This window comes from Sphaerodactylus townsendi, linkage group LG08, assembly GCF_021028975.2.
Source record: "Sphaerodactylus townsendi isolate TG3544 linkage group LG08, MPM_Stown_v2.3, whole genome shotgun sequence".
Classification (NCBI taxonomy): Eukaryota; Metazoa; Chordata; class Lepidosauria; order Squamata; family Sphaerodactylidae; genus Sphaerodactylus; species Sphaerodactylus townsendi.
Window position 1 is genome coordinate 40,035,409 of NC_059432.1, and position 22,541 is coordinate 40,057,949.

Consider the following 22,541-nt stretch of genomic DNA (forward strand, 5'->3'; position numbering starts at 1 on the left):
AAAAAAATAATTCCTTGTTCTGCAAGAGAGTGGAACATCTCTTCTAGAATAGTACTTACTTTATGCCATTAAAGGTTTTTGTATTTGTATTTGAATAGTACTCACCAAACCAAATACATGCTTATTAAAAGAAATTGTCTTTGAACGAAAGAAAATACAAGCACATTTAGTCACTGTATTTCTCTAATCAGGTGATACTGTATGGAAAGCATAACTACGTATTTTGACAATGGTGTATAAAACCCAGAAGCCACTTACATTTAGAATGTCTATCACAGAGGGCGGAAGAGCGCATGTCGCAGAGCCGTATAGTTCCTTTGCTACTGCTGTAGACAAACACATTACAGTGATGGGGGTGGAACTCTGCAGCAGTGATCACCTCTGTCAATTCCTCCATGTTAGCAGGCTTTATATCTACAATGTCTGAAATTTATTTGTCAAGGTCAATAACAATTTAGTTATAGAAAAATGTTATCTAGGCATTACTGGATGAGAGCCCTTCTGAAGACGTGGCCCACAATCTGTACCTTGCAGAGAGCCAAGCTTGCAATTACCACCAACAAAAAGAATCAGATGACTGCTACATGCCCAGTGCATCACCCCCCATGAAACACACACAATAATTTAACTGTTAATATTAGATATACAGTGATTACCAGAGTCTTCTGAGCATGTGTGTCGTTTCTCACCACCACTCGTTGTGGAGAAAGGAGAATAAAGCCACCACCATTCTATTTTGACCATCTTGCTCTTTTCCTGAGTGGCTGCTGTAGTGGTGGATGTATTTTTTATCTCTGTGACCATCTTGCTCTGAGCTGCCCAGGTGCTCGGAGTAGAGGCTGTGGAGAAGTTGGATGGGTTATTGAAAACGATGGTCCCTATAACTCCATCTCTGGCATGAAACCTGAGATCAGGGAGATTGACAGCTTTCCCATCCTACGGCAGCAGTTATTTCATGGTGGGAACAACCTGCCTACCACAACGGCTTTCCTCATTTTCCTGAAACGTGGAGTGATTGCAGCACTGGGGAACTATGCTGAGAAGAACCAAAGGAAGCATGTTAAAGAGCCCCTAATTATCACTACTCCATACTGCGTGCCAAACATATATAATAAAGTTATTCAAAATTGACATGTCTAACATAATTCTCGCAGAAGCTGAATGTCCTGTTTTTACTGTTATCTTCTAAGGCAGCATTTCAGAAAAGTTCCATAATAAAGGCTTACAATATGGCCTGATCAACACATGCAACAGAACAAGGTGGCAAAATGGGCTCCGCCTCTTTTCGGAATGCCAGACATAGAAGCAGTCAGCAGTAAAAATCACATTCCTACAGGTTAAAAACTCCCTGCAAATATAAAATTAGTAAACTGTGGAAGAGGTTCTAACCTAGCTCGTTAAATACTGTGTTAATTGTTCAATTACAAGCAATTATTAGTACAAGAGAACTGCAAAAAAGCGTAACTCTTCATTCCCAGCCTGAAGCATTCTACCAGCTCCTGTTAGCCTCATTACTAGCTCACTGTGCTTCATATCTGGACCAGATATTTCAGATACTGTTTACATGAAGCTACCTCTTTCAACAAGTAGCTGGCAGGAACTTCAGGGGTTAAGCTCTTCAACACGTAGGCAGGTGGGGTATGCATTCACATATGCAGCTGATCATCCAAACACTCAGTAACACACTGGACTGCCAGCCAAGAGACGGCAAATATAGCATTATATATAGCAGGATTTTCCCCCAAAAGATACAGGATGAACTAGAGAAAAGCAGTTTACTTCAAAAGACACAAAATTAGTTTCCTAAGCAGGAAAGGAGGAAAACACCCAACATTACAATTCATTATTTTGACAGACGAAAATAGGACAGCTGTGAACCCTGCTTTCCCTTGTTTCAGAAAATATCACCTGCTTTGTTTATATTGCAAGTTTTGCATCTTTAACAATCAAAACACCAGAAACCCAAAGATAACCTGTATCTGTACTTTACAATTTTCAAAGCAACTGGGAGACCAATGATAGTTATCATAGAGGCAATTAGCAGTAAACATTTCTTATAATCAAAATGCTTTAATTATACTGTGATAAAAGGGTAACATAGCAAAAAGGATACTAAAACTTCTATCTGTGATTTCTAAATGCCACAGGTTGATTCTTAGGTCATCTGCAGAAAGGTATGTTTCATGATCACTATTAACTGAAATAGAGTTTATGTGATACGTGTGTGCATTTGCAAATATCCTTCGAGGACTTGCTTCTACCATTAGGTCCATGGGTTTCAAGATTGGCACCTAGAAATGGAGAAAATAACAAGTTTGCTTCAGTGTTTATTTCATCAGATAACGTAATTAAAAAGTTACAGCAGTTGCTGGTAATTTATGACTCTTGAAACAGAGTGTAAATTTAGTGTAGAGTTGTACTGAAGGCATCACAAGTTTTCAGGATGATGAATTTGTTAATGCAGCAGTAAATAGTCAGGTTAGCCCTATCAAATATACTATATCACAGACTACAGCAACAGACCAAGAAGATTTTAACAGTAAGAAAGCCAAGTCTCTCCAAAGCATCATTAGCCATTTGCAAGACTGCCACATCTTTCCAAAAGTCAACTAGCTTTCACTTCTGAGTTGTAAAAGACTGAAAATATTTCAACTGCCACAGAGATGTTGCTAAAAACTTTTTCCCTTATAAGCTGCCGTTACACTGATCATAATCCAATCATATAAACGCCTAGCCATGGTGGCAATGACTTGCTTCCAGCCAATAGTGCACTCACTCTTCTCCCCCACTGCTGAATAATTACAGTCACTGTACTGTCTGCAGTTGCCTGAAGAGAAGTAGACGTTGGCTGCTCCCCATGGGAGGATTGCTACTGCTGGTTGCAGCAACTGCGCCGTTAACTGTTGCATGACAATACAGGCATCCTGGCAGAGGAGGAGGGAGATGGTGGCATGGGGCCAAGGGGTGAGGAAAGGCAGCAGGGGTCGCTCCCGCCCCCCCCCCACCGGTGAGCGCCATTAACCCACCAACAGTTTTCTACAAGCTGCTGTATTTGTACAACAGATGTTGCTGCTACCCTGTTTCCCCGAATATTAGACATCCCCTGAAAATAAGATGTAGTAGAGGTTTTGCTGAAGTGCGAAATATGAGGCATCCCCCGAAAGTAAGACGTAGCAAAGTTTTTGTTTGGAAGCATGCCCGACGAACAGAACACAGAAAAATAAGACATCCCCTGAAAATAAGACAAAGCGTATCTTTGGGAGCAAAAATTAATATAAGACACTGTCTTATTTTCGGGGAAACACAGTAGAATGTCATTAATTCTACAATGTGTTTCAAGCACCACATCCAGTGGGAAGAGGGTAAAGAGTCTTTTCATGATAGGACCAATGCACACTACAAGTGCCTGCAAACTTCAAGTCTGGAATGGGGATCAAAGTTATCTGTTACTGATGTTCACCGAGGTCTTCTTTGCAGGCACCCATTGGGACTGCACACATGCAGGCCTGCAAACAGCAAGGTCCTGAACTTCACAACATTATGGGGTGCACTAACCGACGCTGGAATCATGGTGCACCCACTCCCTCAGTTCCACCTGAGCTGCCACAAGTCAGTTCAACCAAGTGATCCCATAGTGGGGCAGGTGGGAGGCAATTTGTGCCTTCACAGAATCCTGTTTCCATCTTTTGTCTTCTGTGTAATTCAACAGTGGAATTCCACATTGGAATTCTAGCAAGCTGCTTACCAAGGTAGTGAGAGAAGTTCTCTGCAGCCATTCAGCAGAACACTTTCCAACTGCTTTCCAACTGCTACTTCTCCATTTGCTTGTAGGTCAAGCATATCAAGCTTGCAGGTCAAGCATATCATGTCTTACAAATGTGTCTGCAAATGACTACATCACTGCCCTACACATCACCTGAATAGGCATTCCTCTAAGGAAAGCTGCAGAAGATACCTGTGTTCTGTCAAATGTGCAAGTACCACTAAAGGTCATGGAATGCCAGCCACCTTGTAACAAAGCTTTACTGTGGACATAATCCAACAGGACAGTGTCTGAGACAAGACTCTCTTCCCTTTGGAAGGGCCTGAAAATGTAATAAAAAGTTATGTTTCCTAAAATTCTTAGTTCTATGAAAAGAAAACAATAACATCTAAACTTCCAAAGCTGGTGCAAGGAAAAACATGGGCAAGATAATTTCTGTCAGATCAAGATACAACCTTATGAAGAAAGTTTAAACTAGGTCTCAACACTGCGCTTTCCTCAAATATTTTCAAGAATGGACGTTCCATACATAGTGCTGCCAACTTACTGACCCTCTTTGCTGACGTGATCTCCACCAAAAAGCTTACTTTCACTGACATATAGGCATTGTAGCTAGAGCCTCGAAGGCTTGGACATCAAATGGGTGGTACTAATGATAGAGACCACTGAGGCACTAAAACTGGTATGGGTGGGTACACGTTAGTCGGCCCCTTTAAGAAACTTCTTTGTCAAACTATGGGAGAACAAAGATTTCCCCTGTGTGATGAAAAGCTGAAATAGCCGCCAGGTGAACACAGATAAAACTACCAAACTCACCTACAAACACATGTGGGAAAGTAATATCTGTCTGAGAAATTCCCCTAGCCTCCAACCATCATGAGCAGTGAAGCCACTTATATGAGCACCCCATAGACTTCCCTAGTCTGTACTAAGATTTGCTGTACCTCTGCCAAGAACTGCTGCTCCTGGGTGGAATTCACCATGTTGTTAAGTGTAAATAACTCAAATTTCATTGAAGCCAGCAATCCCAACATACACTGAATTGCCTTTGCTTCCTGAAACCAATTAGACATGAACCATGTGCACGATCCTAATACCCTGCTATTGAGGCAGAAAACACTTCCCTGGTATACAGTGTAAAGCCACTCCAATAAATTATCCCACCTGATAGGGTTCCAATTTAGATTTCTCCAATTAATGAGTAAACCTACTGCCCACATACTGATGAACAACAGTGGCAATATTGCTTGTAAGTTACTCTTCAGAGGACACAACAATCAACCAGTTGCCCAAATATATACTGCAACTTGGTAATTGCAGAAACCTTAACATAGGTGCCATATACTTCGTGAAAACCCATGCAGTTACTGCCAACCAAAAAGGCAACACTGTGTATTGAAATACCTTTCTTACATGTTTGAAGCTGAGAAACTTCCTATTGTCTTCATGCATAGTGACATGAAAATAAGCATCCCTCAAATCCAGAAGTGGAAACTACAAATAATTATTTAACATCTGTAAAACTGCTGGTTACAACATGGAACTTTACAACATCTATATACTTATTCCGACCTCTTAAATCCAAAACTGATATATTGTTACCATATTTTTTCTCTACCAAAAAAAATCTGGAATAATAAGTTGTAGGAGCATCAGGATCAATCACCTTCCTCGTGCAATGCTCCCTCGTGCAACAGTAGTTGAACCTCATCCTCTAACTGAGGTAACCATTATTCACTGCTTTACTCACTACCCAGGTTGGTGGCAAAGATACCAGTTCTAACACAACCATGGTTTTACAATTGCAAGAGCTCAGGAATCATTGATTATTTCCTGCCAACTCTCATAGTAACCTGGTTACTTAAAAAAAAAAACTTAATCCCTATACTCTGGTGCAGTCAGAACACTGATGTGCCCAGACTTTGGGTCTCCTTCCAACCATGTCCTTGGTCACCCTTGTACCTGGAGGATAACTTCCATCTTCCAAACTATGACGGGCATCCCCAGGATACTCTGGACAAGCTATGAGGTAGATTATTGCTCCCTCTGAAAAGGAGGCCAGGAATGCCAGAGTAAACACTGCTGCCTAAAAGCTTGAGGTGCAGAAGATATCACTCCTATACCAAACTATGACGGGCATCCCCAGGATACTCTGAACAAGCTACGAGGTAGATTATTGCTCCCTCTGAAAAGGCGGCCAGGAATGCTAGCGTAAAGACTGCTGACTATAAGCTTGAGGTGCAGACGATATCACTCCTATACCCTTTCCTACAAAAAGATCTAAGTCTACTCAGTAGTGCTTTGGTGGAAGAGCAGTGTGCTTCCACAGTTAAAATTAGTCCCTATCTGTTGTTTACGTATCAGTAATCTAATTTCTTCCGCATGCAGAAGCTGTACCATAGACTTATTCTCTTCCGAAAGGACATCCAAATGAGAGCTATCTTCTCCCATATTAAAAGCTGGTATGCAGCCATTATAGCCATATAATTGGCTATTCTTAAGTTAAACTTCTTCCCCAAAGCATCCACCTTCCTCCCTTCCTGATCCACCAGGACTGTATGATACTGCTGTTTATCCCTAGATTGCATTTCCTCTGTTATTAAAGAGGATGGTGGTAGATGTGTACCTAAGAAACTACAATTATCCTACTTAACTCTACAGATATTGCTGATTCTGATACAGGTCTGCTTTACATCACATGAAGCATCTCTAAAAATCCCTCAAGCATTGGGAATGCAATTACGACAGGACAATCTGCATACAGATGACACAGAATCTTGTCCTGAGGCTTATGTGAAGTTGTGGACACACCAAAGTTTAAAGCCTTTGCCATTCAAAATATCTGTTCAGCATACAACTTGAGATCCTCTGACGGTGACATCACAGGGATCTCAACCACCTTCTCACCAGGACATGGACCGATAGCATATCATAACTGGGAACACTCTAGTCTTCATTGGACTCAAACATCAGGTCCACAGGAGATGTATGATCAGTAGACATGACAGCTGATGCTGATCTCTTTCCCAACCATATGGGATCTGACAAAGGAATGGACTGTGAAAAGTCAGCCCACTCCTATACAAAAGCAGGCACATGAAATAATGCAACAGCCCAAGAAGAAAATTAGACTGTCACATAATGGTTGTTGCGACTCTCTGAAGTCCTGTCTTGGGTCCACTTCCCTATCAGATAAAGAAATCACAGGTGGTAATGATGGGGTCTGAGGCAGTGAAATCACTACTTCCCCTCCCACACCACTCTCCAATTCCACAGCTGATACTGGTTGCTTATAGATCACCCCATCTTTCTTTTTAAGTTTAGGCTTACTCTTTGCTATCTTACCTGGCAGGTCTGATTAACTTCTTGGAATGGGGAACATGACCAATCCAGAAGGCAAGGTTAAAGGGCTGTGGAACGACTGTCACACGTCACCAGCATAAATGCCACTCTACATGGAGTAAGTGATATCTAGGCCAGTATCAGGACCACTTATGCATCACTATGCGCTGCCCAGGTGCAAATGCTGCATTGCGCCAGTGCTCCTTCTGCACAGAAGCCTACACTGGTACCAATGGGGACATTCCCAGGGGTGGAGCTGATTTTAGTCAGCTTCCTGAGGGCTTTCAGCCAACTTTTGCTGGTGTAAATGCTAACAAAAAGGCAGGCACATTCCCATTAGGTTGTATGGGGAGCTTGCAGCGTCATCAGAAGTTTTTCTGGGGTTTTCTCTCTTTTCTTGCAGTGTGCTCCATCAGGAACCTCTCTGGAAGTGGCAGAGCTGGGCCATGTCCAGTCGCCATAAATCAACTCCCTTCTGGATCGGGCAGAACAAGTGGCAACTATTTTAAAGATTATAAATTTGAAAGCTTTTAAATAGATCACGGAAGCTTTCTAACATTTAAACCCCTACTGCATTTCCCCATTTATATAATACAACAGCAGAATAACAGGTTACTTAGATTTCATTGGTTCTAGATAAGGATAGCAAGATACCCTTAATGCTGTGATTCTAAATGGATCCCGAAGTCGTCCATCTTCATCTTTCAAGTTATAACCTTCGGCTCTCTTATCCCTTTCACTGATTTTCCATAATTTAATAGTTTTATCTAAAAGGAAAAAGACATTTGATTTTTTTTTTACAATAGTAAGCTTGTGTTTCAGTGTTTTAAAATATGCCTTTTTTGTAAGGGATTAAGACTTCTTTTTCACGTGAACTATAAAACATGTCCTCTGGAAACATTTTTAACGAAAGTATGATGCATAACACAGTTAAAGCTTGCATGAAGAATTCTGAAAAACGTACTAAATTAGACAGATAAAGCCCAAGGAACATGCTAATTTTGAAAATTTGTTTCTATTCTGAACTTTAATAATATAAGATTCTTTGACCACGTTTCTTCAGCTAGTCTATCATATTAACACCAAAATATGCTCTCCGAATTATGTGCCACTTATACACAAAATATGGCTTTACTATAAAGGCAAGCTTTCTATGTTTGTTTTTCTTTCAGCAAATATTTAAAAATTAATTTGCACAGTCACAAAATAACAGAAGGAACATTAGTTTTGCTAGATAAATACTCAAATTGACATTACTGTTAGATAAGCTCGTGGGAAACTTTTCATATGAACCAAGATCAGTAAAGAAACAGAGGATTCTTTAGAAACTTTTAACAGTAATGAGGAACTGAGATACAAAGAGAATAATCCTAAAGAGGGTCTATTCAGAAATAAGTCCCGTTTTATGCAATGGGGATGATTTCCAGGAAAAGATTGCAGGTATAGTAAACCTGCAGTTTCTCTAGTACTATAACGTTATCTTGTTTGGGTGAAAGCGCCCGTTCAGCAAAATGCACTATCAAACCTTAAATAATTAATGTTGGCTTATGTACTACTCAAGCATTCAGCAAACTGGAATTTTCAAGTACCTGGGCCTTATTCAGATATAACTGTTTAGTAATGCAAAATTCTACCTTTATCGAAAAATATGTTCACAACTGTCCAATTTTAATTTGAGATTAGGATGTGATTACAGGATAAATTAGGCCCTAGGACCCCCATAGAGCATCCTACTACAAAGAAGTAGGAAATTATGAATTATTATACACATTTACTGTCATCTTTTTGTGAAAAGAGTACAGCACTGTACAAGACTGCTTCTATTATGGAAAGCAAGATTCTTTTCTTCGCTAGGGAGTTTTCAATTTGGTAGTATACAACAGCCTCCTTGAGAGGTATAAGAACATAAGTAGTAAAGCATACACTTCATAATATGTAATGCAGAAGATCATATACTTCATAATATGTAATGTGAAAAAAATGCCATGTCTTCTTGCTTCTGTTGTGCAAATCATCAGTTTCTACAAAAATAAAGTAAAAATGCAAGACATGCCGAAGCATTATATTAGAAATTATGTACTATGTATGAAGCACTAAGAGCACAATCCAGATTGCTGCAGTGGGTGGAGGTGGTGTGGCAAAGATGGCGCTGTGCTGCCTTCAACAGGCTTTCCAGAGGCGCAGGGAGGAATTAAAAAAAAAAGAAAAAATCCTTCCCACCATCAGAAAGCCCTCCATGGGGCCCAACAGACTTGTTCCACTCAAAAGGGTGGCATAAGTCCAGGGCCGGGGCTGTGGTGCAATTGGGCGCAGAGTCGAATGCCAGCACAGCTCCACGGCAGCCCAGACATCTGGATTCACCCACCATGGATCTGAGGGGCAGCCTGCTGCTGAGCATGTGCTCTCTGCCCCAGTGGGGCTGCCCCTTTGTAGTGGGGGAGGGGGAGCAAAAATGTTGATGCCGCTCCTTGTGTACGCTCAGCCCCCTACCCATCTGGATGGGACTGCCTGATACGTGTATCTAATCATTACATATATATATAAATTTCTTATCAAAAATGTATAAATTTCCTTACCGTTTGTAGATAATAAGAAGTGAGCAGCATTTTGTTGCGGTAACCACCTAATTTTATTAATCTTTTCCTCAATTTCTAGACTTTTCAAGTAGTCAAACTCAGGTTCATGACTTTGAAAGGTACTGTAAACATTATACTCTCCCCTTGAATGAGGACGGCTTTTATTCTGCAAGGAAGCAAAACAGTACGAGTGGAAAGTGGTGGTGAAGTAGTGTGTGTGTACCAACAAGATATGTCAAAGCATTATCAACCAATAGTATCATGTAATTTTCAAATGTACTATGTGTTCATGGCAAAGGTAAGATTTGACCTGAGGCCCTTCTAGGTAGCAGCTCATTCTCTTGGCCACTATAACACAAGAATAAGTACAGTGTAAAGAAGGCGGAAACAGCTTTCTCTTAAAAGGACTCACAGGACCCTCTGGGCCCATCAAATTATTTAAAATGCCTACAATTCACCTTTCAACCATACAATGTTCAAGATAATCTGAACATGTCTTTTGACTGTGGTTCATTGTTTTCAACAAATCAAAAGTAAACACCTCTACTATCTTTGTACCTGCTGCTTTTTACTAAAGAAATTATGTCTATTACTTTCTATAAGCCCGTATTTCCCTCTCTTTATAAAATCTATTTCCTGTGATATATTCCCTACACAAATAACCACTTACAAATAGGGAAAAATACATACACTGTTGCATGTTATGTCTGTTCTCACAGCATGTACATCTGCCTACAATGGTATAGTATACTTGCACTTCTACCCACTGACATGGTACTCTGTTTATAAAAAGGGGAAAGCAGTTTTCTTGGTCCACTATTCAACACTAAGGATGCATACTCAAGATTACCTAAGAATAAGTCATTTCTTAACATCTCTTAATCATTAGTTACATGATTTACCAGAAAGGTTAAAAGATAACAGAAAGATTTTTCTCTACATGTTCCAAGCTTGTTTATGAATGAAGCAGACATCTTTTATAGATCCTATCAGTTTAAAAAGGTGAATGCTCACAGTAGCCTGAAAAGTGATTGTGACGGAATTTCTAGAGGAAAAAAAACCCTATTACTTGATTTGCCAAGAACTTCAGTTATGGATCAAATTCAATATAACAGAATAGACTAAAAATTATGCAAGATCACATAATGGATCTAATTAAATTCGGTGATATGAAGGTATAATGTCGCTTTCTTTTAACAAACATGTAGCAAAGCAGTTTTAATAACCCACTTTCGTTGTTCTGAATGGAACTGACCTCTGGTTCCCTTTGAAATATAACCACTCTGCCACCTTTGTCTCCTGTTGCAAGAAGATCTCCAGAGTAATTAAATTCAACTGTTGAGATAATGTCAGCTGTAAACATAAAACAGAGACCATCAGGATTAGTATTGGAATGCATAAGGTGAACTTTAAGATTTATCATAACTGAACTATAAACGCCCAGAAAGGATGCAATTTTAAGAATCAACTTGTACCTTACCTTTAACACTGATCACTACTTTTTAAAACAAAGGCTAGCAGTTGAAAAATAATATAATATCATTATTAAAGTACCAAAACAATTGTACTTTTTACTCTCCAATGTTCAGAAACATTTTTTGGGCTGTAGTCCTATGCCTACTTTCCTGGGAGTGAGTTCCACTGAACACAGTGGTATTTACTATGTAGTAAATATGCAAAGGACTGCACCGTTAATTTTCTGAACTGCTGTGAAATCCAATATTGATGGAAAAAATCTTGCAGAAATCTCTCCCCTGGATGAAGATGCCATTTTCATTTCATCATAGCCACATACATGAAGATAATACTTCCTTCTTGCCTTCCCTATCTAAACATATTGTAAACATCTTTTGAAAGCATAACGCAGGAAAAGATCTCCCCAGATCATTAAGTCCATTTTGCAGGGAGTGAACTGCTTTATTTAAAACATTTATATGCAGCCTTCCCACCCAAATAGGTTTCCCATGATGGCGAACATCAAGGCATTAAAACAGCACTTAAAATAAATATTTAACAATACAATAAAACATATACCGGTACATATACAACACCACAGAGGAGGGCCAATAGAAGTTCACTGGCGGTATGCCAAACAAAATAAAAATATCTTCAGCCTCTAGTGGAATATAATGGTAGAGGGAGACAAATTACTCACCCTGGAGAGGGAGTTTCAAAGTTTTTGGGCCATGACTGAGAAGGCTATTTCTTGGGATGCCACCCATCCTACCTCGGATGGCAACTGCAAATGAAGCAAGGCCTTTAAAGATGACTGGAGAGGGCAGGTAGGTTCATATGGGAGAAGGCAGAAGGGAGAAGGCATGCTCACCGCCAGCCATATAAGGCTTTAAAGGTTTATACTAGTACCATGAATTGGGCCTGGAGGTAAACTGGGAGGCAGTGTACATGGGAAAAGTTATATGGTCCCTGCAACCCATTCCAGTCAACTATCTGACTGCAGAATAGAACAATTTTATGTTGATTAATTATTAGATTATTATTATTATTATTTGTCTTTGCTACTTAAGCAAAATGAATATTATGATAAAAAGAACATTTTATTGTAATAGCTGAAATGGGTCATAAAGAAATAGGGTAGATTTTAAGCAAGGTAGAGTGCATGTCATCCAACGATTTATATGATTCATTTAATTGTGATAGGCAAAGGAACCAAGAATAGTAAGGCACTGCATTCCAGCAATACAGCCATGTATTTACTGGTTGATGCTTGTGAAGCAGCTCTAAGTTGCACACATCTTTATCACATGAAAGCTATGGAAAAATAATGCAGACCTTGGAAACTCTGCTTAGTATGCTGCTAGCTGTTCACCCCTTGCTTTTACCCATGGTGATGCGGCTATTCCTGCTACACAGATGCTGTCAATCGTTATCATTTAATTTTGTAGTTGTTCACACATGACATCCCTGGTCACAGCTCAATCCAATGAGAAAATACACAAAGTCTTATAAATATCATTCTAGATATCTCAGTATCGTAAAGAGAAAGAGGCGATGAGAAAAGACTTACATAGGTGAGCGAGAGACATTCAGATGCTGCTGACCTCACAAGCTTGCCATTCAAAAGTTCAAGCTGAGGACTAATGTAATTAGTTGGAGAATCAGAGCCAAGCTGCAATTTGCACTGCAGCTTCATGCATTGAAAACTCAGTGGCTCCTTCTGCATTGCAAAGGGGCCTTAGCAGAGAAGAGGCAGAGGTGGGTGCAGAACCTTTCCCCTGCCATTCACATTCCCTGAGAACATACAAAACTTCCACCAAGATTCCAGACCTGCTTTCATAATTCTAAACAGTTGGACCTTTCCTCCAGCTAAGGGGTGCCACAATGGCACTGGCATAAGAGCAAGTATTGCTTGCCACAAAATGGATGCCTCTAAATGAGTTTTGGGATCCACCCTGCATATCAAGCCTGGGCTGAAAAGCAGTTGGCTGCTGCACTTTCCCTATGGCCAGTGTGGTGTAATGGTTAGGAACTGAAGACTCTGGCCCGGGCGCCTCTCCACCGGCAGAAATTATGCAGGTGGAGGGGAGAGGGCCATTCGCACAGGAGTGTGCGAGCAGCCCCAGCAGAGGCTGGCGCAAAACTCTTCGGCGTTCCTCCCACTCACCTCATCCTCCAGCGTCAGTCTGGAGAGCTGCAGGGACCCTCTCATGCTGCCCTTCAACCTCCAGGGGTCGGAGGGCAGCGTGGGCGGGTCTCAGCAGCCCTCCAGACTGACGCTGGAGGATGAGGTGAGTGGGGGAGGGATGGGAAAGCGACGTCTTCGGCGCAGTGCTGTTCGCACCGCGCCGACACAATGGCAGCGCTTTCCAAAAACCTCCCTCGGGAAGGGAGGTAGAAAGCAGTGCCTTCGTGCCGCTCGGGGCCGCACAGGACAGCGCTGCTGCGTTGCAGTAGTGGCGCCTGTGCAAATGGCACCCCAGGAACCGGTATTTTTCCATCCCTGGGCCGCGGTTTTTGGCCCCATGCAGAAAGGGCCTCTAATCTGGAGAATGGGATTTGATTTCTTAGTCCTCCAAATGATCCCTGCTGGATGGCATTGGGTCACTCACTGTTCTCTCAGAACTCAGCCCCACCTACCTCACAAGGTGTCTGTTGTTGGGAGGGGAAGAGAAGGTGATTGTAAGCTGCTTCAAGACTCTTTAAAGGATAAGAAAAAATAAGGTATAAAAACCAACTCTTCTTCTGAGGTATGCCTGGCTCCACAACAGAGCTACCTTAGCAGAGCCATTACTTACCCTACCTGCACCTATACCAGCAATCAGTCAGTATCAAAAGAATACCCCAGGCATTTTCATGGGTTCTGACGACTCATCAAGCCTATATCTTTTTGTTGAATCCCCAGAAAAAGCATTTAATTCTTTGTCTCTGACTGTACTGCCAGCTTAACTCATACCACCTCAGAACCCATTTGAGAGTATAAATATTGATCCTCTGGCCATTCACTGTGTGTGGGATAAGTCCCGTTTCATTCTGAAGAGAACATCTGCGAATGGGATGTCCAACAGAAGTCACTCCCATATCAGGTGGGAATGCCTGACTTATTTTGTCTGAACAAAATTCCTTTCTACCAAGGATACAATTAGCCAATTCAAGGATATCCCATTAATGGAACATGGAGGTAGTGATTCTATCAATTTTCTCAACTGAGGGTGAAAAAATATAGCTTGACAGGCTATGTTTCTTGCTGAACTGGAGTTCATTTGGGTGAACAAGACTGACATAAACCTAAGCCAATTGGTCAGGGTTGATCTGGGGAGCTGAAAAGAATCTAGCTGTCTGAATGAAACCTATTCTCCTAAGATTAAGTCGCAGGGTCCTACAAAGGACTACAATCTACTGCTCTTCAATTGGAATAGCAGATAATACAAGGGAAGTAGAAAACGAAACTCTGATTGTTGATATCATAGCTAAAAGGCAGGAAGCTTTAACATCTCAACAGCTCTTAAAGAACTCTATTACAGAACTGAATGGTATAGATGCTAGAGCCAACAGAATCATACATGTCTCCACAAAGTAATCTGTGATGTGACACATAATTCTGATAGTTTTCCGGCAAAGGAAAGACAACAATTTGGCTTATTTATTTATATCCAAACAGAGGAAAGCTTTCACTCTGGCTTGGCTTAATGCTCTTCCTTCTGCACTTTTAGAAGATAGTGTAGTGTGCCATTTTGTGAACACATATGTACTTGTGTACGTGGGGAAATTGAAATGGTTGGGCATGTTCTACTATGTTTCCCTTTCTATAATGACTTGAGATAGGCATTCAACACTCTGATCCCCCGAACCCCCATAGGAGATCGTAAAAATGGTATACTTTCTTTCTTCTAGCTGACAATAAGCCTGGAACCACAGATAGAGTCACTAGGTTCTGTGCAGCCACTAGACAATTGTGGCTTCGGTGTTAATTTAGTAAAATAAATCGGCTATTTGTATATTTTTAAAATAATGGTTTCCTGAAAACATTTTTATGATAGTATGTTTTTTACTGCTGGCCTATGACAGTAATAAATAACTGACTACTCTTTAATGAAGAGGAAAAACACTGGTTATTCAGACCCACGAATTCTATCCTAACCAATAAAAGGCTAAGGGATGGAATGTCATGATGATGAACCTTCCAGCAATGGGTGAGCAGGACTCACTTGAGCAGGACTCTTGATGTCGCTACTGATGGGCAACATTTCAATCCCTGACTGGCTGCCTTCCTGTGACCCAGGAGCAAACCCCAGTACCCTGGCCAAGCTGATGGAGCAGCGGTGCCTTGGCACCCACTACTCCACAGGCCCACAGAAGCCCTCCTGCCTCTTCTCCACCCCAAAACGCCACCCTTCAAGCATGGAGCAGTAGTGCTTGGTGTCTCTTGCTCCCCAGGCCTGAAGTCACCCTCCTGTCTCCCTACCCTACAGAACCCGGTCAGCAGAGCAGTGGCACCTGGGTGCACATTGCTCTGCTGCATCACAAAGCTCTTTGGAAGCTAAAGGTTTTAATTTGCACTCTTTGAATACTCAGAGCATAAGTTAAAGCTAATTATCCAGGCAGATGAAAGGTTACAGATCAAAATTTTATCCTTCTGCCATGTTAGCAAGATGCTAATTCATATGTTAAAATAACAGACAACAGAACAAAAGCAGTTTTATAACAAATGACTAAAAACACAAGAAAAATGAAAGCTGTTCTGCAATTGGTCTTACAGTGGTCTACCTGCATCCACATGACCATACCTTCCAAAATCCAAAGAAAAGGTAGGAAGATATTGGCTTTTATCTGTTATTCTAGTAGGTGAGATTTTCAAGGCTTCTCCTACGTGCATGTAATTTGGCAAAAGAGTCCAGGAATCCTTTATTTGAAAGAGCATTTTAGAAGGCAAAAATAGAGTGTCGATGGTAATTCTTCTATCCGGCTGAGGCAACCCATGTTACGTGGAATCCATATACCCTAGAGGTGGTGGTAGAATAAAGCTGGGGAGACAAATGCCTCATTAAGGTCTACAAATCTGACATGGGGCAACTGAATAAATTCAACCTTCCCATGGTAAAATAGAATAAAACTCAAAGGTTGCCAAAAATAATCACAATGGAAACATTAAATTAGTATCTTAAAGTCATAAAAATAAAGCCACTTGTTTCACCATTTCTAATCAATGATTGTGCATATGACAATAGAAAACAAAGAATCTGATAAGTTAAGGAACCAAACTCTAACTTTATAGTTTTCTACCATCAAAGTAATCAAAATCCTTATGCCTCTTGTCAGAGCAGTTTATGAACATGATTGTGGTTTGTGTTTTTGAACTATCAAGTTCAGGATGCTAAACTTCTTGCATTACATTTCCATGAACACTGTCATGGAAAGGTAATGCAAAACCCAATAACACAATAAAGGACAGTTTTTGAAGAGTGTACAGTGTTGAAATAAACAGATTTCTGCTGAGTCCTAGAACTGTACAAAGATACCACTCTGCACCAGATAGCTTTTAGGTCAATCAAGACCAATAAACTCCAAAGACTTGAATTAATTCAACATATCTTATTCTGTAAGGTAAGACTGCCTGACATTCGCAGGCAAAACAAAATACACTAGGAGCTACTGTGTTTCTCCGAAAATAAGACAGTGCCTTATATTAATTTTTGCTCCCAAAGATGTGCTATGTCTTATTTTCAGGGAATGTCTTATTTTTCCGCTCCACAGCTGCATGCTCTGGTGTTCTGTTCACCGGCATGCTTCCAAACAAAAACTTTGCTACGTCTTACTTTTGGGGGATGCTTTATATTTAGCACTTCAGCAAAACCTCTACTACATCTTATTCTCAGGGGATGTCTTATCTTCGGAGAAACAGGGTAATACCTAAGGAAGTTGTTACAATGCACATTTCGTTCACTACTGAAAGAATGATTGATCCTTTCAGTGAGCCTTAAAATGGTCTAGTACTTTCAAGTTCACATTTGCACTTGAGTACACTGCAAATTATTCTCTGCTCAATGAAATGGTAAATTCCCTTGATGGATCTCTTGAAACAGCAATTGATTTCTGCTACTCTGAAAATTTTCTTCCCCAATTAAAGCTATAACATTTTTTAAAATTATATATTTTTAGAAAAGAACAGCAAGGTACAGTTCAGTAAAAGAAAAAGCTTTGGATATTAAGAATAAGCAATCCAGAAGACCCTCTACATGTCTGGATGAAAGTCTGCAAGCTACAGACACACACAGCTACACCACAATATCATATCAACTTGTGCAAGTGGGTTCAGTGAAAGTACTAAAGAATTCCTTACAGAATGCTATCTTTATCTTTTCAGGTATTCACTTCTCCTCTCAATTTGGTGTCATTACAAATTTAATGAGTATATCCTCCATCCCCTCATCCAGGCCATTCATAAAAATATTAAAGAGTACCATGCTCTGAACCAAGCCCTGTAACACACCATTGGCCACCTCTCTCCATTCAGATGAAATCCACGGACAGATACTCTTCAGGTGCAGTTCTCAAATCAGTTGCCTACCCACCAAACGATCACAGAGTCCAGTCCGCAATTTCACCTATCAGAACATTACGTGGAACCCTGTCAAAAGCTTTACTGAAATCAAGGTAAGCAACACTGATTGTGTTCTCATGATCCAGTAAACTCATCACAAAGAAGGAAATGAGGCTGGTCTGGAAGGACCCATTGGAACAGATCTGCTTTACATGCACTAAGTTGTCATTCTTTATGCCTGCAGATTGACACCTTTAAAATCTGCTCCAATATCTTCAGTGGGACAGCGGTCAGACTGACTGGCCTGTAACTTCCTGAGTTACCTCTCGTTTCTTTTGAAGAGAACATCCGTTCTCCTCCGGTCTTGTGAAACATCTCCCATCATCCAAGAGGTCTTGAAGTCATGTGTCGTGTAATGCCTAAGATTATGACAATACAATTGACATGGAAAAGCTACAGCCATGGGTGATACAGCCTCTTTCTATATCATTCATTTCTTAGAACTCCATGCATCCAGCTCCATCATTTAGATTACTGTCGGGGAGGGGGTGATGCAAAGGGATACAGATTGGGCCTGTGGTACTGGGGAGGAGTTTACTTCTCTTAATGGAATTTCCAGATTGAAGTGCTCTCCACTCTACTCCCAGTTTCACCAGACTCTTAATTTCATTACCAAAAATAAAGCAATGGGGTGGTCTAGGGAGGAAAAGGGTATGCATGTAAGAGATGTAGAAAAGATAAATCCCCTTTCTCCAGCATTCTAACCAAGTCACCCTCCCTTGTGGCTGTTTCTTAATCTTAAATTACACATCAGAAATTCTAGTAATTATACTGCAGTTCCATGCAAACTTTTAGATCAGGAGACTGCAATATGCAGGAAAGTATCCAGATCAACAACAACAAAAGCTGCAGGAAATTCTAAATGTTTATCCCAAGTGCACTGGGCCTAGTGATTGTCTAACTGGAATCCTAAACAGAGTCATATCCTTCTAAGCCCATTAATTTAAATGGTGTTAGATGGATATAACTTCATCTACATTGCACTTCATAGTTAATGAAAAGATTAGCATCTAACAGTGGGGGGAACAGCTCGGAGCATGTTCTTCCTCACTCAAGTAGTCATTTGAATTCTTACACAGAAGATCTGTTTTGTTAATGTCGGAGAAGCACCAAACAATATCTTAGATCCAGTAATAAATATCTGTTGATGGAAGAGATTTCTATCAGTGGAACAGGACTATAAATAAACACCCTGTAGCCCAAAATGATTCCCAGTGCTGCTCATGGGAAGGAGAGTCCCAGGAAGAGAATGAGGAATCAGTGAAAATCAAACTCTTAGCATTAGAATACATTTACTGCAGAATTTAGGTTAATAGATTCTTTTACAGACTGTTCGCATTCTTCCATTGCAGTTTGATGATTCTGGAAAGTAAAGGTGTAATTACACACCTTTCCTTGCTAATTTAAAGAAATGATGTACTGATTTTGCTAACATTTCCAATCTTTTTTCCATGAGTTGCTTGTCTGGTACAACTTCAGCAATAGGATTTCAGTCCTATAATATATGTGTAAAAACAGTGAATATAAAGTGTAAGTAGATAAAGTGTAAATATCTCCCCACAAGTGACAAGATAAAAGCAGTATACTTTGTTTCTAGTGCACACTACAGCACTGAAAGAATTAATCAATAACTTGCCAAATCCAAGACAGATGAAATGCCAGGATCCTTCAGATTAGCAGTGTTGTTAATTCTTCTGTCTCTATCAAGAGTCAGTCAGCAACACTGCTTTGACCTTAAATGCCCTGTCTATAGTTTGACATGTGGAAGACTCAGCAGTATGAACCAAGTTATCTCAAATGAAAATACATACTTGATCTCGCTTCAAATTAAGCACATCATCTAAAGCTGGGGAATTGTGTACTAGTGAATATTCCTCCGAAGCTATAGGAATATGCCCTTCTACTAATTCTAATTTAACTGTAAAGTACAATGAGGCCTAGCCAACACTTCATGCCTCATGCACAGAAACTCACCAAGCCTAAGAGTGTGCTACACTTTTAATATTACATTTATAACCACTAGAGAATGTTCCCAGTTTTTACAAAATTACCTGAAATGTTCCAGATTTCATTAATCTGTTTTAATACACAGAGCATGTTGCAGAAAGACGTAATACAGAATTACTGAGAAACTGCCCTTTGAACAGTTCCCAGATTCCCACAGTGGACAGGATTCTCCCCACACCATTTTAAAGAGAAGCAAACGTAATGGTTGCCAAAGATAGGGTGGTGAGTGAAAACATCTATATATATAAAAAGCTAACAGTGACTTTGTTAGTCACTCCCTAACGCCGAAACGGCTGGATGGATCGCCCCCAAATTTTCACATGAAGGTTCCTCCCTGTTGCAGGCAGGTAATCGGACCTTCAAATGGCCGAAAGTCCATACCTGAGCCAGGTAAAATGTCTTTTTCCTGGCGCACCAGGCCATGAAGCTGTTTGTGTTTAACTGTCACCCTTAGAATGTTCGTGCAGCCTGTCTGTCTGTGGCCTGAGGGCTTGGTATGAGGGCTTAGAATGTTTGCGCAGATGGGCAGAGATGAGCACTGAAAACAGTAAATAGGTAACACTGTTAGGTAATACGACTGGAAGTGAAACACATACACACTTTGGCGTGTGAGACATCAGGTGGGTTCCCCCCCCCCCACATGCAGGTAACTTTCACTCTCTGTGCCTCACCCACTGCTACCACATAACACACATACTTTCATACACATCCAGCTCATCCTCACACACATCACTCTGCCCTCCCTCACATCCAACCACCACTTAACCACTTCCTCATCCTTATTTGCCACAGCTCTCTTTTACTAAAAGCGAGCTGGAGTTTGCCTTTTTCTTCTAAGAAAATCCGCGGGGTGGGGGCGAACCAACACTACTGGCTCTGCTTCTTTTGCACATGGCCCTTTAAGAACCCAGGGAGCTGGCCTCGATCTGAGCGCCTCACCACCCTTCCTCTGCTGCCTGACTGGGATAGCCTCCTTGCCCCAGTTCTGCCTTACCCAAGCCAGGACTGTGCGTGTCAACCAGCCTCATGGACAGAAGGATTCGCACTCTGGACAGTTGTGGAGTGGAAAGGGTTACATTATACTAAATAAACAAGACACCACCATATAACAATGTGAACTGAAAAGGGAAAGAGGGATTCCATTTGACCACCCCTAAAGGCTATGCTGCGGATCATTGGACCTGCATGGACATCTGTGTGGGTTGCGGACTGTGACGAGAAGGACAATTGCCACAGCAACGCATGGCCGGGCCCCGCTAGTTTCAGATAAATTTCATGACTAGTTTCCAATGTACCTACAAGAAAAGAACATTTTTTATTTTATTTATTTTTTTGGAATTTATACCATGACCCATGAGGAGGTCTCAGGTCATCTTACAAAATTACAAGCATCATCATATAATTAAAAACATCACAATCATATAAAACAATAATAAAAGCCATAGTATTACCCACCTACCAATTCTCCTCAACCCCAAACCAGCAGCCTTCAGAGGGGGCAATTAGGGGGCCAAAGGTCTGGGCCAATAAGAAGGTCTTTGCCAGATACTGAAACCCATTAAGTGTTGGTGCCTGGTGAATTTCCAGACCAAACAAGAGGATACCTTACATGTGCAGGTCAAACAAAAGGGCAGCTTACTATAAGTGACACTCCTGTCAATGACTATGGCAGCACCCCAGAAGCACAGGATCCTTAGATGTCAACTGCGCTCACCTAGAAAGAGATAAGCCACTTTAAAAGTATTTTAACTTTCTTCATTAAAGGAGAACTCCCAATGCAGGACCATATTTTTAAAAATATTTGTATTTCGAGTAGATTGTAAGCCTGCAAAAAGAGCCTGCTTGTCTTTTTTACGCACAGTACTTAGCTTATTTTATTCTGAAAGACTGAACACATTATTCAAATCTTAGACGCTCAACACAGATCTGCTTGCTATATTTCTAGGAACAAGGGTCTCAGGTCATCTGGAAAGGAGGATTCCCTGTTGTATTCTAACCGCTGCCACAAGGTCTCGTTTGTGCTACGATTTGGAAAAAAGCAAGTGGTGGCAGACTCCCACTTGTTTCATATCTTTTTGATTTCCGGAACAAATTACGGAAATCAACAGCCTTCTTCTGCACCCCACCCCCGCAATATACACACTTCTTTCCAACCCCTCCAGAACTCAGCAGAGGACTACAAATAATAGCTGAACAGTAGGTTGAAATCTGCAGACTCCTGATGTCATCAAAACCTGAAGAATGAGCAGTTGAGTCATTTGTGTCATACCAGAAGATTAAGGCTCACATTTGCTCAGATGTAAATGAAGACAGGTCTGATTTGTTAAAAATTCTAAGGTAGTCTCAAATGGAAATTCTTAGACTCTTGGGATGGCAAACCAGAATTTGTCACCAGAGGAGAGATGGCTTGGACTGGATGCATTTGTTACCATGAAGAGTTATGGTTGGTGGAGGATATATCCTGTGAATTTGAATGTTTTTATATAGCTCATAGAGTCAGTTTGCTGCTGCAGTTTCTCTTGGTCCAGTACGCAGTAGCAATTGCATCTACATTGCTACTGCCCCTTGCACCACCACACAGTACTGATGGCCCCAAGGCTAGAAAAGATTGCATGCACAAGCATAACGTTGCTGCCATGCTTTCCCGGTAGCCTGGAAAAAAATAAGTCTGGGGTCTTTCTTTAGCTGCCTTGGTTAACTTTTATGGGCCAAGAGAAGAAAGTCCTGTCATACTGTTTAAGGGGAAAAGGCAAAGACAAAATAGTAGGCTACAGAAGAGGAAATGCCCACAGTGATA

At 40.9% G+C, this 22,541-nt stretch overlaps 1 protein-coding gene across 2 annotated transcripts in view; it reads right to left on the reverse strand.

Annotated features, from left to right (window-relative positions):
* PPP2R2D (protein phosphatase 2 regulatory subunit Bdelta) overlaps positions 1–22,541 on the reverse strand; it is a 37,773-nt gene that overhangs the window by 8,114 nt on the left and 7,118 nt on the right. For both annotated transcript variants that reach the window (XM_048505691.1, XM_048505690.1), the window contains exons 3-7: positions 10,937–11,034; positions 9,682–9,847; positions 7,760–7,872; positions 2,114–2,291; positions 259–423 (exon numbers count right to left, since the gene is read on the reverse strand). In XM_048505691.1, coding sequence (XP_048361648.1) covers positions 259–423; positions 2,114–2,291; positions 7,760–7,872; positions 9,682–9,847; positions 10,937–11,034 — 720 coding nt within the window. The remainder of the gene's footprint in view (positions 1–258; positions 424–2,113; positions 2,292–7,759; positions 7,873–9,681; positions 9,848–10,936; positions 11,035–22,541) is intronic.